Consider the following 15,466-nt stretch of genomic DNA (forward strand, 5'->3'; position numbering starts at 1 on the left):
AAACGTGAAGTATCATTTAGGAGCAACAAACCCGGTTCCATCCTCTTTCTTTTACGCTGTGATGCCTGCCCACTTAGCGGGTACCGCTCCTGTATGACGCTGGGGCAAAAGAGCAAGAAAGGAAGAAGTGGAGGAAGCGCAGGGAAGTTGGGTGGAGGGAGGTCTCCTTACCCACTCTTCTGTCCTAGCTCTGCCAAGGGCGGCTCCCCGCGGTGCCCAGCCGACTCACAACCCCCACAACCCTCGAAGCCCAGCTCTGTCCCAGCGGAGTGGGCAGGGGAAGCAGACAACGGAAGCATGGGATTCCCCAGCCACCCCGCCGAAGTCCATGCTCTCCTTCTGGTCCCGGAGGGATGCTCCCCCTTTCAGAGCAAGCCCTCCAGGTGGCAAACTCCCCGTCCAAACGGGCCGAAGTCTTCTGCATCCAAGGGGGCGCCTCCGCTGCAACCTCAATCCGGCCACTCGAAACTCTCCACCAGCCGTGTCCCCCAGCCCCTCCATTCCACCCCCGCAACCCTCCACAGACACATACGCCGGCCTGCGCCCCACCCAGGACCTCGGCGTCCCCCTCCCAGACCCGGAGAAGGGCCCCCCCACTACCCCCCACAGACACACACACACACCCTCAGGCTCTAGCCTCTCGGACCCCGTTGAAGCCGCAGCTGGTACCTCGTCCGGCCGTGATCCGGGGTTCAAACGGGGCGGGGTCAGTTCCCTCCCGGAGACGCCAAGCGCTTCTCTACCCACCCGCAGTGGTGGCTTCTCTTTCCCTGGAATGGGAGGGAGGAGAAGTGCGGGAGGGGAGGGGGAGGACGAGGAGCCGAGGAGCGGCAGGAATCAAACCGGAACCACAAGCACTGGCCCCACCCTCGGCCCGGCGCAGAGCACTCCGGCACTCCCGATAGGGCAAACTTAAAGCAGGCAGCGAGGGATGGACACCACCACTTCCGGGTCATCCCCGCTACTGCCCCTCCTTAGCAACCGCGTGGGGTTGCTAAGCGGAAGTGCCCTCAAAGAGAACCACCCCCATTTCTTTGGGGACTACCGGGAGGTAGGTGGGAGTGTGTGCTTCTCTTTGGTGACACCCTCTTACCTTCTACTTTTGGTCTTAGACGGAGCACACGCTTCGCTGCCACAGTCACGAAGCGCATCCGATTTTTCCCTTCAACTGTACTTCCCCCACCAGCCCCCAGCCACTACATACACCTGCTCCCTCCCTCCCTGAGACGCGGGCCGACCCAGTGGCTCCTCCTAGGATCTCTCCGGTCTCTCGTGGGAATTATTTTCTGGCGAGTTAGCAAGCATCTCCCTCTTGCGGATTTTCAGTTATGTTTCAACTGCGTTTTAAAAGTTTCTTCCAATGTTATGAAAGCTTTTTCACGTACTCCGTTCTCCTGTGACAACCCCTGAAACCAAACGGTGAGGAAAGTTTTGTCTTCACCTATCTTCTCTTTTGTAAGGATTGTACAAGTTTGTGTATGATCTGGAAGTAACCTAGCTAAATGGAAGGGCAAAACAAAGATTCGCTGTAAATCGAGTGGAGTGATTTTAATCTTTAAAAGAAAAAGCAATGAGAAAAGGCCAAAGGAAGCCCGTAATCAAGCTTAAGAAGGAGGAACACATTTAATCCTCCACTCAGAATAAACTTTCATACCTACACCGTGGACAAGAAAAGTGTTAATAAGAGACCTCACTTATTCTAATGTCGGGTGATCTGGGCTTTGAAAATATTGGGAAAACTACTTGTTAGGGTAAAACCCAGCAACATAATTAATCCTCTCTGTAGAAAAATGACCCATATTATTATGGCAGTTAAATATTCCGAGAAATGTAGTTGGGCATTCAGAGAAAAATGAGTAAAAATCTTGCCTTTACTTTTCCTACCGTGCATAGGTCTGCTTAAAAGCAGTAAAGCTTAAGAGTAGCTCCTGAATTTGTTCTTTATTCCATGGCAGCAAATGTACTTGCAACTGCTGGCTCCAATTTTATTGGTCATGATAACCCTTAGTCACCAGTATTGAACTGTGGTCCACCTTATCTGAGGCAGAGGAAATGAGTTTTGGTAACTTAAAAGAAACAGTAGTTCTGTTGGTTCCCTGTACCCATGAGACAGCATTAAAATGATTCACCCTGGACAGGAAATTCAGCAAAACCTTTAGGAAATCACTTCAGATTCACGTGTCAGTATAGGTTAAGAAGTCTGAAACATTTTGACCCATGCCATCCACGTGCATACATGTGCAAATATATACATACACACAAGTCAAATGTAATCTGAGCACATCCAGTAATCAATTCTTCTTTAAAAAACCTGGCTATAAGTGACAAGTGATAAACCTGTTACCGTGACAAAATCGAGCTTGGTATTTCAATTGCCAACAGGCTTAAATATAAAAAATTTTAAGTTAGAAAAGTAAATAAAACTATGAGCCCAATTAGCAACAACTTATCTAAAACTATCATAGACTTAGAGTCTCTAAAAAATTTAAAACATGATTATGCTAAATGTATTCTGTACATGTTTATTGGGTAAGATTAATAGTTAAGATTAAATGTGATAGTCTAAGCCAACATAGAAATGCAAATCTTACGCATGATTTATTTTTCCCGTCACCTAAAGAAATATGACCTATAACAGCATTCATTTAGATCCTCTCTTCCCTTCCCACAGGTTTTAAAAAATTATTATTCAGTCACTTTTGTATAGGTGTGTGAATGGTTTGACTCCTAGATGATCACATGACCTCTATAATTCTTTAATTTTCAACATATTCATTGCTTGGAGACCTCTAAATATGTACAGCACAATCCATGCCTAAAACTAGCTATGCAGGTTTAACTACACTTTTAGGATTTTGTGAGCCATACTAGAGGAATCCATATTCTTAATATGAACCATAACTAGAACAGTGCTCTCAGATCTAGGCTAGATCTCAAATAGCCTGCAAAGTCAGTACAGTATCTTCATCCTATAGATCAATATAGAACCTCCAGCCTTTTTTCCCAGTCTCTTGAAAGCTGTTTTCGATTTTTTATTGCCTCTTGTAATCATTTAAGAAAGAATGGCATCTAATGTTTCTGGGGTGTCTAATGTTTACTTTGAGGAAACCCAACACTCTGTTACTCATTGGTTAATATTTAAGTATTCCTGAGTAATTAATATTCAAACACTCTTAAAGTTCCATTGGTGTCTCCAAATATTAAAGATACCAAAACTAGAGTCTAACAATTAATAAATACTTGAGATCAGTTAGAATAAATGTAGCCACATTCACCATTTATGTGCCTAAGCGATATACAACACAAAAGACATAACCCCTTATACAAGGGGCTTAAAGAAACTCCCTTAAGACACGTGACATAAAAAGTACAGTGTTTAGCCTTAGGAACAGAAGGCTAAAGACATAACAGCTATCTTTAAATATTTGAAGATTGTCATGTGGAAGGAATACTTTCTTCTGTGTTATTTCAAGACAGAACCAAGAATAGAAGGAGGAAAGTTAGAAAAATTCCAATATTTAACTCAACATTTTTCACACTTAGAGTAGCCAACTAATAAAACAGTTCACCTAGTGAACAGCTGTAACCGGCTTGAGTTGAACAAGATGACTTCTAACATGCCTCCTAATTTTGATTCAGTGAGGATCTCTCCTACCTCCATTTGCTATCCTCAAAAGATTATATCCTCAACCATTATAACAATGATAATTGGACCAAAGCCCAAGTGAACCTTCAATTTTTCCAAAAGTGAGTTAGCCTGAAGGATTCTAAGTACAGTGAGATTTGTAAGTGGTGTTTATGTATGGGAAGGATTCAGAAAAGCAGTTTTATGCTTTTTAAAAAAATGATAAGCATTTGGCATCTTATAAATAACTCTTTGGGGGCTGGCCCAGTGGCGTAGTGGTTAAGTTGTACATACCATTTGGGTGGCCCAGGATTCACAGGTTTTGGATCCTGGGCACGGACCTAGAGCCACTTATCAAGCCACGCTGTGACAACATCCCACATTAAATAGAGGAAGATTGGCAACAGATGTTAGCACAGGGCCAATCTTCCTCACAAAATAAATAAATAACTCTTTGAGCATACTTTACAATTTTCGCTATAGTATTGCTCTTCCTTTGTGAAACTATTTAAACACAAAATATGTATGATCCTCACAGAGTTCTAGCATTCAAAAATTCCAGAAAAGTAGTTTCAATCGTTGTTTGGTCAGTAATTTGACACTAGCATTAATAATTTGAATAATCTATTCAAAGAGGAAAACTAGATTAACTTTGTGAAGAAAGGTATAAAATTACAGACTTAGTTTAATTATCTTTTCAATGTACAAATTTTATTTTTTGATTCAGTTTTAATGGAAACAGGGAGCCTGTGCTTCCCTCATCTTTAGAAGAGGCTAAATTGCCAATCTACATTTTAAAAAGGCTTTGACAAGGAAGCAGATTACATGAGACCTTTGCCTAATAAAAGTGAGACAGCATCAAATGTTGTATATTTGAAAAGAGTGTAGGTTCTTTAGGTCAAATTTTTTAGAAACAATTACATATCAAAATTAGACTTCATTGGACACACCACCAAAATTTCTCTCTCTGTCAATGAAAAATAGCAAAATAGCTTTCAGACCCATCAGAACTTGACGTTAATAGAGTTGGTTTGAGCTACTCTTTTTTCTAAAGATTTTATTTTTCCTTTTTCTCCCCAAAGCCCCCTGGTACATAGTTGTATATTTTAGTTGTGGGTCCTTCTAGCTGTGGCATGTGGGACACTACCTCAACGTGGCCTGACAAGCAGTGCCATGTCCGCGCCCAGGATCCAAACCAGCAAAACCCTGGGCCGCTGCAGTGGAGGGTGCAAACTTAACAACTCAGCCACAGGGCCAGCCCCTGAGCTACTCTTTAATAAGAAGCCTAATTATCAAGGAAGTACTTAGGATAAAAACTGCTTGAAATTCAGTAACATTCTGTTTGATATCCACCTTTAAAAGACAAAGCAAAAAATATAATCTACAATCATTAGGACTCAGTTTGGAAGATGATAAAATCAGGACAATGCACTGATTTGTATTGATAAGAAATAAAATAGAAATATCTAGTGGGCCATAATCTTAGGAAGCACACAAATGAATAATCTATTTTGAAAATAAGTAAGTATTCATTTATTACAAAGAAACTTCAGAAAAACATACCTGTTAAAACATGGTTAATTTTAACAACAGAACGTCAGTGAGCAAAAAGTGTGATGAGGAAGCAAGAATATCAATTATTAAGCAACATTATACCCACCTCTTCAATTATACCCTTGGTTATCTTGAAAAATATAATGGTAGTTCTAAGGACTTTGGACATAGCTCTGGGTTTATGCCATGATTTGCTTTTCATGTTTTATTGATTTCCAACTTTAAAAGGATAGGCCCAAAGGGTAATATTTTATGATACTGAATCAAATGCATATTCTAGGAAAATTCCTCTTTTTTAATGTAGTTTATGGAACCTTCCTGCCTGATTCTATGCTAGTATTTTATCTTGTTGTTGTTGTGAGAAGCTCTATCAACCGTTTAAACCGTCAGGAGCAAACTGCCCTTAATTTTTCTAAGGAGAAGATAGTCATCCAAATTTTTTCAACATTGCATTATTGGCCCCCTTTCTTAAAAAAGGTGTAGGTTCAGTTTAATTAATACTGAATTTTTTTAATGTGCAAAAAATCTAACTCTGCTTTTTAAAGCAAAGAAAAGGAACAAAAATATGGCACCATTCCAATAATCAAATGCCAATAAACATGGCAGCAGTACAAAGATCTAAACAAATCTCAAATACAGCAGATTCATAATTAGAACACCATGCAATGATTTGTTTTTAGCAAGTACAAGGAGCTTAGTAACAGGTAAAAGAAACCAAATACTGCATTATATTCAGTACTAAGCTAAGTAACCATAATTAATCTTACAAACTCACCAATATCGTAACTACTTGCTTTTGAATAACTAAATGTAAGCCTCATTTTTTAAATTAAATGCCTATTGAACAAAGCTAATTGGAACACATACATTTATGCAAATTTACATCCCAGAATACCAGAGTAAACAGGAGACGTGAGTCAAGGATGAATAAAAAAGTTCTATTCTTTTTCGTCATCTGTGTCATCAGGTGGCAAAGGACGTGCTCTGTGGAAAGAATAGAGAACTTCAGTAGTCACCCTAGTATCAACTGTTTAAAAAAACAAAACAAAAATAGTTACAAACTTGTATAAATCAGGAACATTAACTAACAGTGCAGTGGTCTGGTCAAGTGCCTAGAAATAAGAAAAAATTAAACCCCATTAATTGTCAAACACCTACAAATTACAAGTACTAGAACAACAAAATATTTTTTTTTAAAGATTTTATTTTTTTCCTTTTTCTCCCACAAGCCCCCCAGTACATAGTTGTATATTTTTAGTTGTGGGTCCTTCTAGTTGTGGCATGTGGGATGCTGCCTCAGCATGGCTTGATGAGCGGTGCCATGTCCGCGCCCAGGATCCAAACCAGCGAAACCCTGGGCCACCAAAGCGGAGCGCGAGAACTGAACCACTAGGCCACAGGACCAGCCCCAACAAAATTTTTAACATTTTATTTTACCTGTTAATTTGCTGAATAAAGTGTTTCTCCTTTAAAATATGCTGCCATTTTCATTAAAAAGGGAACCTGTATTTCTATAGCATTTTCTTTCCACATAAGTGGATGGATAAACAGAGTATAATCCTTCAGCAAGAACTTTGTGATAATAAAAAGCAAAAAAATTAACCAACCCACCTGAGCAGAAAAAAACATTGCAGGTTGTCATATTTGTCTGTATACCCTTTTGAACCATATGAATGTATTACCTGATTAGGAAAACCCCAAAATTGTTTAAGTTGGCATATGGTAGTCATAAATTTTGAAAAATAATTTATATTATCCCAAAGCGATTTTGTACTTATTACCTTTTTTATAGTCAATTAAAAACTTACTCATATATCAGAATTTTTTTTTAGAGCTAATGAGGATTTGTGAGATCTGTTCTAAAATAATCAGTTTTCAAATTACATCCATAACCCAGGATGGTCATAGAACTAGGTAGTGAAAGAAGGAAGCTAAAACGAAGGTATTCTGACTTGATATCAGAGTATCATTGACTCACCTAGTATTAGATTACCAAGAGGTCTTCATTGTATTTTCCTGGACATTAAATCAAGTTAACAAATGAACACTAAACTATCACGACCCAAACTTCCTTTTTGCGAGGACCTGGTTTACTTTAGGTACCATAGTTCTTTTCAAGGTTTTAAGTAGATAGTCTTTCTTGATTCTGACTCTCCCCCATGCAACTGATGGGAGTTTGCCTTTGTGAGAAAAATAAAGCCATAGGAGTAGCCATATTTCAGATTATGAGTTATAGAATTTTAGCAGAAGTCCTTCTTATAAACTGAGAGTTTACTATTTACTATCAATATCTAAAATCTATTGATTTACTATCTATAAAGGAGTAATTACGCCTCTCTTAAACAAAGGCAAATCTAAGAAAGGGACCTAAAGGAATAATATAAACCTCTATTACCTAGTTTTGTTTTGTTTTTTAAAGATTGGCACCTGAGCTAACAACTCTTGCCAATCTTCTTTTTTTTTCTGCTTTTTCTCCCCAAATCCCCCCAGTATATAGTTGTATATTTCAGTTGTGGGTCCTTCTAGTTGTGGCATGTGGGACGCCGCCCCAGTGTGGGCTGACGAGTGCTGCCATATGCATGCCCAGAATCCGAATCAGCGAAACCCCAGGCCGCTGAAGTGGAGCACGCGAACCCAACCACTCAGCCACGGGGCCGGCCCCTCTATTAGCTAGTTTTATGTCACAGATTTTATTATACCATGGATCAAAGTTCTTTATGAGAATATATGCATAATCTTTCTCCATATGGTGGAAAGCCTGTAATATACGTTTTATTGCTATGATGATCAATGGTATAGCTATATTTGGCTATATTGCCAAATATTTTGTTTCCTTAATGGAAGTCACAAATAATTCAAGAGGACTGTAATATATTGTAGAGCTAATATTGACTACTAGCTTATTCATAGTAGAAAGAGAAAGAACAAGGAAGATTGATGCCAGACAATGAGAGGGAACTAAAAGAGACATAAGATCATGAAAACAAGTCTATTAAAAGGCTCTATCCAAAATGCATCCCCTTGGTTGTTTTTTATTGAAACCAGAAATCATAATAGTGATATAGCAACAAAGTCTAAAATTTACTTATTGCCCCAGAGTTTGCCATTCCTCTTAAATATCTCCTAAGATGGATAGTAGGCACTCAATAACCATTTACTAAATGACTTTATGAACAGTATTGAATAATTCTTAAAATTTTATACGCATAAACATCACTTTACATGTCAAACGTTTTGTATTAATTGCTCTTTCAACCATTTATTTTTATTTAGCTTGTGTTCGATGCAAATCAATTCCAAACACAATGCACAATCCAAAACAGATGTCCAATGTTCAGATATGAAGCAAAAAGGAGTGTTCATTTACATACATGGATCTCATATAGCTTGAGATCTATTGGATCTGGTTGTTCCTGTGTGGGTTTCTAAAGGTGGTAAATGTTGGATTAAGAGTACTGTGGCCATATTGGATACTGTAACATCTAAGCATCAGTGTGTGAACATGAAGATTTGTAAACCAAAGATTTCATGGATTATCTATTTCTGAAAAGGTTTCTATACTTCAAGGCAGTTGAAGAAGTTTTACTTCCTAAAATCAAGTCCACTTAGGTTTAGGACAGGTTCTAACTATCTAAAAATATTGACTGACATAGAAAGTGTTCCAAATGTAGCTATTCTGATTCATAAAGGTTTTTTTTAATATTCACAGAATGAGCACAAAAGTATTGTGAATGTAATGCAGGCAAGTTTCCAGTCTTCACTTCCCAAATAGTTACTATACATTATATATGCCTTCTTCATATATTTGCCTCTTAATTTTAAGATTTGTCAAATATGCCTTCAAAACAGATCAATTTTTAAGTTTTAAAAATTATTCACCATATGCAGAAATAAAAAGCAGTATTTAAAGATTGGTTGAAATCAATACACGTCTAATCTCTGAATCAAGTGATCCAAGTTAGCTAAATGAATCTTACACTCGTTGGATGGGAAAGTGTGATAGGAAGTACCTGTCATTTGACTTTTAAGTGTAAATACAAGAATTGCTCATACTTGGATTTGTAGTAGATTCCAATCCATCATTGCCCTGGCACCTGTCACTTACTACATAAAGTCAAATGCAATGTCATATCCAAAGCCCCAAAGGAAAGAATTAAGTTCCCAAGAGAACAGTGAAAACAATGTAAAACTTTACATAATAGAGTATATCAGCACTGAATTAGGACTGCTGAAATAATACATAGAGGATTGACAGTAACACCTAGTGGTTCCTTTCAATGTACACATAAATAGAATCACAGAAACTTTATATATTACCTAATCATTTTACAGCCTTCTAGATTTAATGAACCAAAGTGAAAACCGAGTCTCCATTCCACAGCTCATCCTTTTTCTCTAGATCAAGGTGAAATTATTCTTGTTTTCAAGGCAGAGTTTTAAATGTCTATATTTCTTAAGCTACATTTAATCATGTCATTAATTTTTGATGTTGTCTCTTCAATCTTGTGCATGAAACTCCAGATTTAATATCGGCATTCAAATCCTTCAGATGCTCTTTAAACCAGTCCAATTTGAGACTCTAAACATTTTCTGTGTTAACAGATCAGTAATTAGTAGATTTTATGAAGACCTGTTTTTCCCTTGCCACACTTTCCTCCTAGATGCCATACGGAGTGGGCTTTAGAATATGGGTTGGTGAACTGTAGATGTTTCTTGGCCTAAGTCTCTTAACAGTAGAGATGTAGAAGGGCAAGCAAGATCACAAGGAGACTGGCTGTTAATTGCACAGCACAGCTGGCTGCTGTTGTTCTTGTTGTGGTTTCCCATGGTGGCTCTGGCGTGCTGACTAGAGGAACGAATGTATAAATCTGTGTGGGTAGAAGTAGCACCAGAAGTAGCAGCCGCATACTGAGGCTGGCCACCATCTCCTTGGCAATGTTGGTCACTGTACCTTGGGTCAGGCCTGCCACTTGGTGCGCTGGATGATCACAGGCTTCTAGCTGATGTGGGGAAGGTAGCTGGCAGGGTCTTAAATAGGGGGCATCATAATGGCAGTGACGTGGCATTACCCACCCACCTGTGCTCACCACTCCTGGCCCCTAGTCAAATAATTTGCTTTTAAAACAAAATATTTCAAAGTTGTTTAGAGACCCTGGACCATATTACTTATAAACGTATAAAAAAAGGGGAGGAAAAAACAAGCAAGTTTCCATTGCCTTTGGCATTATTATAAGTGGCATTATTTTTTTCCTCATTCTTCAAAAAACAAGTATGTTTGTTGTTGAAAGTTGGTAACACTGAGTATGAGGAGAGTTTTGTTTTGTTTTGTTGTGTTTTTTTGTGAAGTAGATTGGGCCTGAGCTAACTTGGCCCTCTTTTTGCTTGAGGAAGATTGTCACTGAGAGAATATGTGTGCCAGTCTTCCTCTATTTTGTATGTGGGATGCCACCACAGCATGGCTTGATGAGTTGTGTGTAGGTCAGCACCCGGGATCCAAACCCATGAACCCCGGGCCACCAAAGAGGAGTGCAGAAACTTAACCACTATGCCACCAGGCCGGCCCTGAGAGATTTCTTCCCAGAGATAATCACTATTGATATTTGGTATATTTTATACAGACATTTGGTATATTTATATCCATATCTTTTATACAATAAAGATTGTACTTTCATATCCAAAATTTCTGCTTAACATTTACCGTAAGCATGGGGCTGGCCCGGTGGTGCAGCAGTTAAGTTCCCACGTTTGGCTTCTTGGCAGCCCGGGGTTTGCTGGTTCAGATCCCGGGTGTGGACATGGTACCACTTGGCAAAAAGCCATGCTGTGGTAGGTGTCCCACTTATAAAGCAGAGGAGGATGGGCATGGATGTTAGCTCAGGGCCAGTCTTCCTCAGCAAAAAGAAGAGGATTGGCAGTAGTTAGCTCAGGGCTAATCTTCCTCAGGAAAAAAAAAAAATTTACCGTAAGCATTTTACTGACATTAAAAGCTTAAAGCTTGATTTATCGTAAAAAGCTTGCACCTGAACTCAGTATGTGTGCAGTTTTATCCTCACCTTGTTTTGTTTTGAAGTATTCTTACATATTTATAGAGAAGTTGTAAAGAAAATACACCATGGTGTTAGTTTTGATTGTTTTTAAGTGGTGGAGATTTCTGTACTTTACAACTTTTCTACCTTAGCTATATATTTCTTTTTTTTTTTTTAGGAAGATTAGCCCTGAGCTAACATCCATGCCCATCTTCCTCTACTTTATATGTGGGACGCCTACCACAGCATGTCTTTTGCCAAGCAGTGCCATGTCGGCACCTGGGATCCGAACTGGCAAACCCCTGGCCGCTGAGAAGCAGAATGTGTGAACTTAACTGCTGCACCACCGGGCGGGCCTCTACATTGGTTATATATTTCTTATGGGGGTTGAACTAGTAGTTTTTTGGGGGCACAGGCTTAATGGAATTCAAGCTAGATAAACCAACATGGAAATTGCTTTTGGGAAAAAAAAAAGGGTATAGAAAATAGACAATAAAAATTAAAGAATAAAGACAAGAAGTTCACGGTTAATAATGTAGCACTTATCTAAATGGGAACTGATCCTCTCTGAGTGACTTGAATGAGTAAAAATAATACCTTTCATTGATGTTTGAAATTTGAGAGTGACTTATAATAAGATTAGCACAAGTTCAAAAAACCTCTGGTTTGTATTTTCTTATCTTCTCAAGGAGAAACCTTAAAATTACTCAATATTCTACTGTCTTGTATTTTCAAGAATATAAGTATTTTCTTTATATTCCAGAATATAAAAACTTACTTTCTCTTTGCTTTTCCTAAGCCACTGCTTCCTGCCTCTTCAGGAATCCGATTCTCTTTTTCAGAATCTTTAGGGGACAGCCTGAAGAATTCTCCGATTCCTTTTTGCCACTTGGGAGTTGGGCGCACACAAACTGGATTTCCTCCTGCATACTTATTTTCAGCTATAAAATATAAAAAGATGGAACTAAATAAGAACTAAGAATATAGTCACCATTCCTTAAAGGGAAACATAATTCTTTAACATCAAATCTAAAGGATATTAAATGGTATTACATCCATCTTAAAGAATTAGAAAATGTGACATGATAAAGCTGTATTCAGTCAATAGTACATTATACATTATTATACATAATGTATAATAATACTTTATTATAGTTATCCTTTAGCCTAGAGAAACAGTTTTAACAAAGTTTTTACAACTGGAAAATATTTTTCATATTTTGTCCACAAGCAGAGCTATTCACATCGCCACATAGTCTTATGTACTATCATACTAAAATTTGACACACTTTTTCCTAATATAAAGTAGCATCATGTAGTATAAACTGCCAAATTTTTACTTAATAAGGTCATTTAAAGGACATATAGAAGGCAAAACAAGTATACATACAGTAATGTGCAAGTTTCCGCAAAAATAGGTTCCACTTTTCAAAGTACTTGGCTCCGTTTCAGTTCACAAGGTAAATCCAATTCCTGATTATTTTAAAATAGTAATATAAAGGAAAAATTGAGGGAAAATTCCTGCCCCTTTATAAAGTAATGATTGGAATACCAAGAGGAGCAAATTATTGTTACTACATGTATCTTTTACTTTAAACACATTTGTCACAAACTCTAGCAGTTAAAGAAAACATAAAAGTTGCTTCCATATATACTGTCTGAAATTATATTGCTTGTAATTTTTAAAAAGTACAAATAGCCTTTAAAAAATAATGATCCTTTGGTTCATAATTTTCCCAAAGGAACCTTATGAGAATGATTTCTCCACTACAAAGTATATAGCAGCAACAGACTTCAGCACAGGATTCAAACCCAGCTCTGCTGATTTAGTTGCGTGACCTTTACCAAGTTACAAGCGTAAAGTTTTTCATCTTTAAAATGAGGACATTTCCAATTTCATACAGTTGGTTATTGATTAAAAATAGAGATCTGTAAAATGCCTTAATGGATGCATCTGTCCAACACATTTCATTATGTGTTCATTAAGGATCTATTCAGTTGACTCTGGTGATTCAATAGTAGACCAGACAATGGGATGTGGCCCTACTTGGAATTTAGTCTAGCAGTACAGGGTATGATATTCCCAATAAATTCATCTACTTTCAACATTTTAAACTACTATTCCTTTTCATCTAAAGAGATTGAAATAGTAAATATTTCTAATGAAATGTTTTAAATAGGGGGAAGTTTGCGTTAACTTAAAAACCCATGAAGTCCTTAACAGTGCTCCACTGTATGTTCTTAATTAGACCTAGTGGAATTAATCTTCCCAACTGCTCAATTTCCTACTGAAAGGAATGAGGCACCAGATGGCACGGTATTTTCTCAACCTCTCCTTGCACAGAAGGAGCTGTGTGAAGCTATTTCCCTGACCTGATTTTCCCCTCCTAATGTCCTAAAGGCAGAATCAGGAGCTGCAAAGTTGGAAAACACACAGACAGCACACTCTAAAAAAAAAAAAGGAAGGAAAAAAAGAAAAAGAAAGAAGGAAGAAAAGTAATGAAGGAAAGAAAAACATACAGAAGTGAAAACAAAAACGTTTACACTAAGAAGATAACGTGATTAGCACTGTTAACTACCGTCCTAGTTCTTAATCTAGTAAAGGGGCGCTTAAATGGCCTCTTACAAGAAAAAGCCATCTGTCAATAGTAAGAAAAATGAAAACGCTAAACCAGAAAAGAAAAATAGTTTTGAAGATAAACTGTATCCGTCCCTAACCCCTAGGCTCGAGATTCCTTTCCATGTGACCCACACTTCTACCCGAGCTCGCCAAGAGGCCAAGGCCCCCTCATTATATTAAGGGCAAGGAAGAAATTGGAGCGTGAGGATCTTAGGAAAACAAATTCCACGGTGGGTCAGGGGGTTCGCAGATCGGGAGAACTGTAGTGCCAAGCCTCATCCCCTTTTGAGAGGGTTCCTCCAGGAGCTTGCAGAGGCGCTTTTTACCTTTCCTCGACGAAAGCGACGTGGAATTAGTGGCAGAGGTGGAGGAACCAAGCACCTTCCTGGGGGCTCGAGAAGCCACCACTGAGGAGAGAGGCAAAGGAGGGCGTTTAGAAGAAGGCAGTAAGGTTCCGACACCGAGTCCCAGTAGCTACGTTCTCACCACAGTCCCTATGCCAGCTGCTTGGAGAGGAGAGCCCCGCAATCCAGAACAGCAGGGTAACCTTCCCCCGTCCCCGCTGCTTGCTGGCCAGCTGAAGCAGTGAGGCAAACAAGGCGGTAGAGAGACCCGGCCTCTCCCGCCCTCAGCCGGGCTACCCAGAGAACCCCGTATCCTCCACTACCGTGCACGACTGCCTCACCTTTTCTGTAGGTGCCTGGGACACCGTCTGCTTTAGTCCGCACCATGTTCAAACGCGAGGAGATGAGAGCAACCAATTGACTCTTCAGCCGCGGGTGTTTAGCGGGACAAGGAGCCGAAAACCAATCTCCCGCCACAGTTTAAATTGGTCTCTTTCCCGCGCGCTCCAGGGACTCTCCCGGACCGCCGCTCCCATTGGTTCCGCGCCGTTCCCCCGCAACCAATCGCCAGTGTCCAGTGATGACAGCGGGGAGGCTTGGTGAAGCGCTGACCCGTCCATCAACTTACAGAAGCTTGTGATTCGCACCCGCCCCAGGTGGGCGGTGCCAGGGCGCTTTCCTGGGGCCCCATGTGTGGGTGCCAAGATTCTGAACTAGGGAAATCGGCCTGCTTAGAAAGGAAAACCCAGGAGAGACAGCGAATGCCAACATTTCTTCAAAAGTTACCTACCACAAGGTTAAATCCATAATGATTGAATCCTGGAAGTGAAACCTGAAATGAAGCGGACTTTCTGTTGCAAATCAAAATAAAGTGAATTTTAATACTACAGGCATGAACTCTCTCTGCAGTGTTCATAACAATTCTATGAAATGGGAGAAAAGGAAGCAAACACAATTTATTTACAGGACTTTTCTGCGTTTTTAGGATGTGAAACTAAAGAAAAAACTGAGTGAATGGTATATAGATACACATATAAAAAGAAACAAATTAATAAAACGTCTTCCTGAGACCGCTATGGTCTCAGAGTTTCTTTAAAAAATTATGCTAAATGTGCTAAGGGTACATACCTGGCACACAGTGAGCATAACTCTAGAATAGGAGCTCTTAACTATTTTCTATCCCTATGCCTACCTTCTAATTATTAACAATACCACTGGGGAGTGATTTTCAATCTCTGAATACCGTGCATAAAACATGATCAGATGAGCTTGACTTGCGATGTATTTTGTTAAATGC

General features: G+C 39.2%; 2 protein-coding genes across 9 annotated transcripts in view; both read right to left on the reverse strand.

Annotated features, from left to right (window-relative positions):
* CSNK1G1 (casein kinase 1 gamma 1) overlaps positions 1-843 on the reverse strand; it is a 186,633-nt gene extending 185,790 nt beyond the window's left edge. For 6 of the 8 annotated variants that reach the window (XR_006887481.1, XM_046653440.1, XM_046653435.1 and 3 more), the window contains exon 1: positions 670-843. The gene's annotated coding sequence lies outside the window, so the exon portion shown is untranslated. Of the gene's footprint in view, positions 1-623 lie in introns of all 8 variants that reach the window. The other 2 variants (XM_046653438.1, XM_046653437.1) reach the window with 1 other exon arrangement.
* A 5,005-nt stretch (positions 844-5,848) lies between these two features.
* On the reverse strand, positions 5,849-14,672 carry PCLAF (PCNA clamp associated factor). The gene is made up of 4 exons (XM_046653802.1): positions 14,511-14,672; positions 14,152-14,232; positions 11,984-12,146; positions 5,849-6,163 (listed from the first exon to the last, which is right to left on the reverse strand). Exons 1-4 carry the CDS (start codon positions 14,554-14,556, stop codon positions 6,118-6,120), a joined length of 336 nt encoding a protein of 111 aa, XP_046509758.1. The 5' UTR covers positions 14,557-14,672; the 3' UTR covers positions 5,849-6,117.
* Between the last annotated feature and the right edge of the window lie 794 nt (positions 14,673-15,466).

This window comes from Equus quagga, chromosome 2 (assembly GCF_021613505.1).
Source record: "Equus quagga isolate Etosha38 chromosome 2, UCLA_HA_Equagga_1.0, whole genome shotgun sequence".
Classification (NCBI taxonomy): Eukaryota; Metazoa; Chordata; class Mammalia; order Perissodactyla; family Equidae; genus Equus; species Equus quagga.

What these genes read in the sequence shown, in the direction of transcription:
- PCLAF (XM_046653802.1), bottom strand. Translation starts at nt 14,556, where the DNA reads ATGGTGCGGACTAAAGCAGACGGTGTCCCAGGCACCTACAGAAAAG. An exon ending in CCCAGGCACCTACAGAAAAG is followed by an intron (nt 14,233 to 14,510) that starts GTGAGGCAGTCG and finishes CTCTCTCCTCAG; the next exon opens with TGGTGGCTTCTCGAGCCCCC. An exon ending in GTCGCTTTCGTCGAGGAAAG is followed by an intron (nt 12,147 to 14,151) that starts GTAAAAAGCGCC and finishes TATATTTTATAG; the next exon opens with CTGAAAATAAGTATGCAGGA.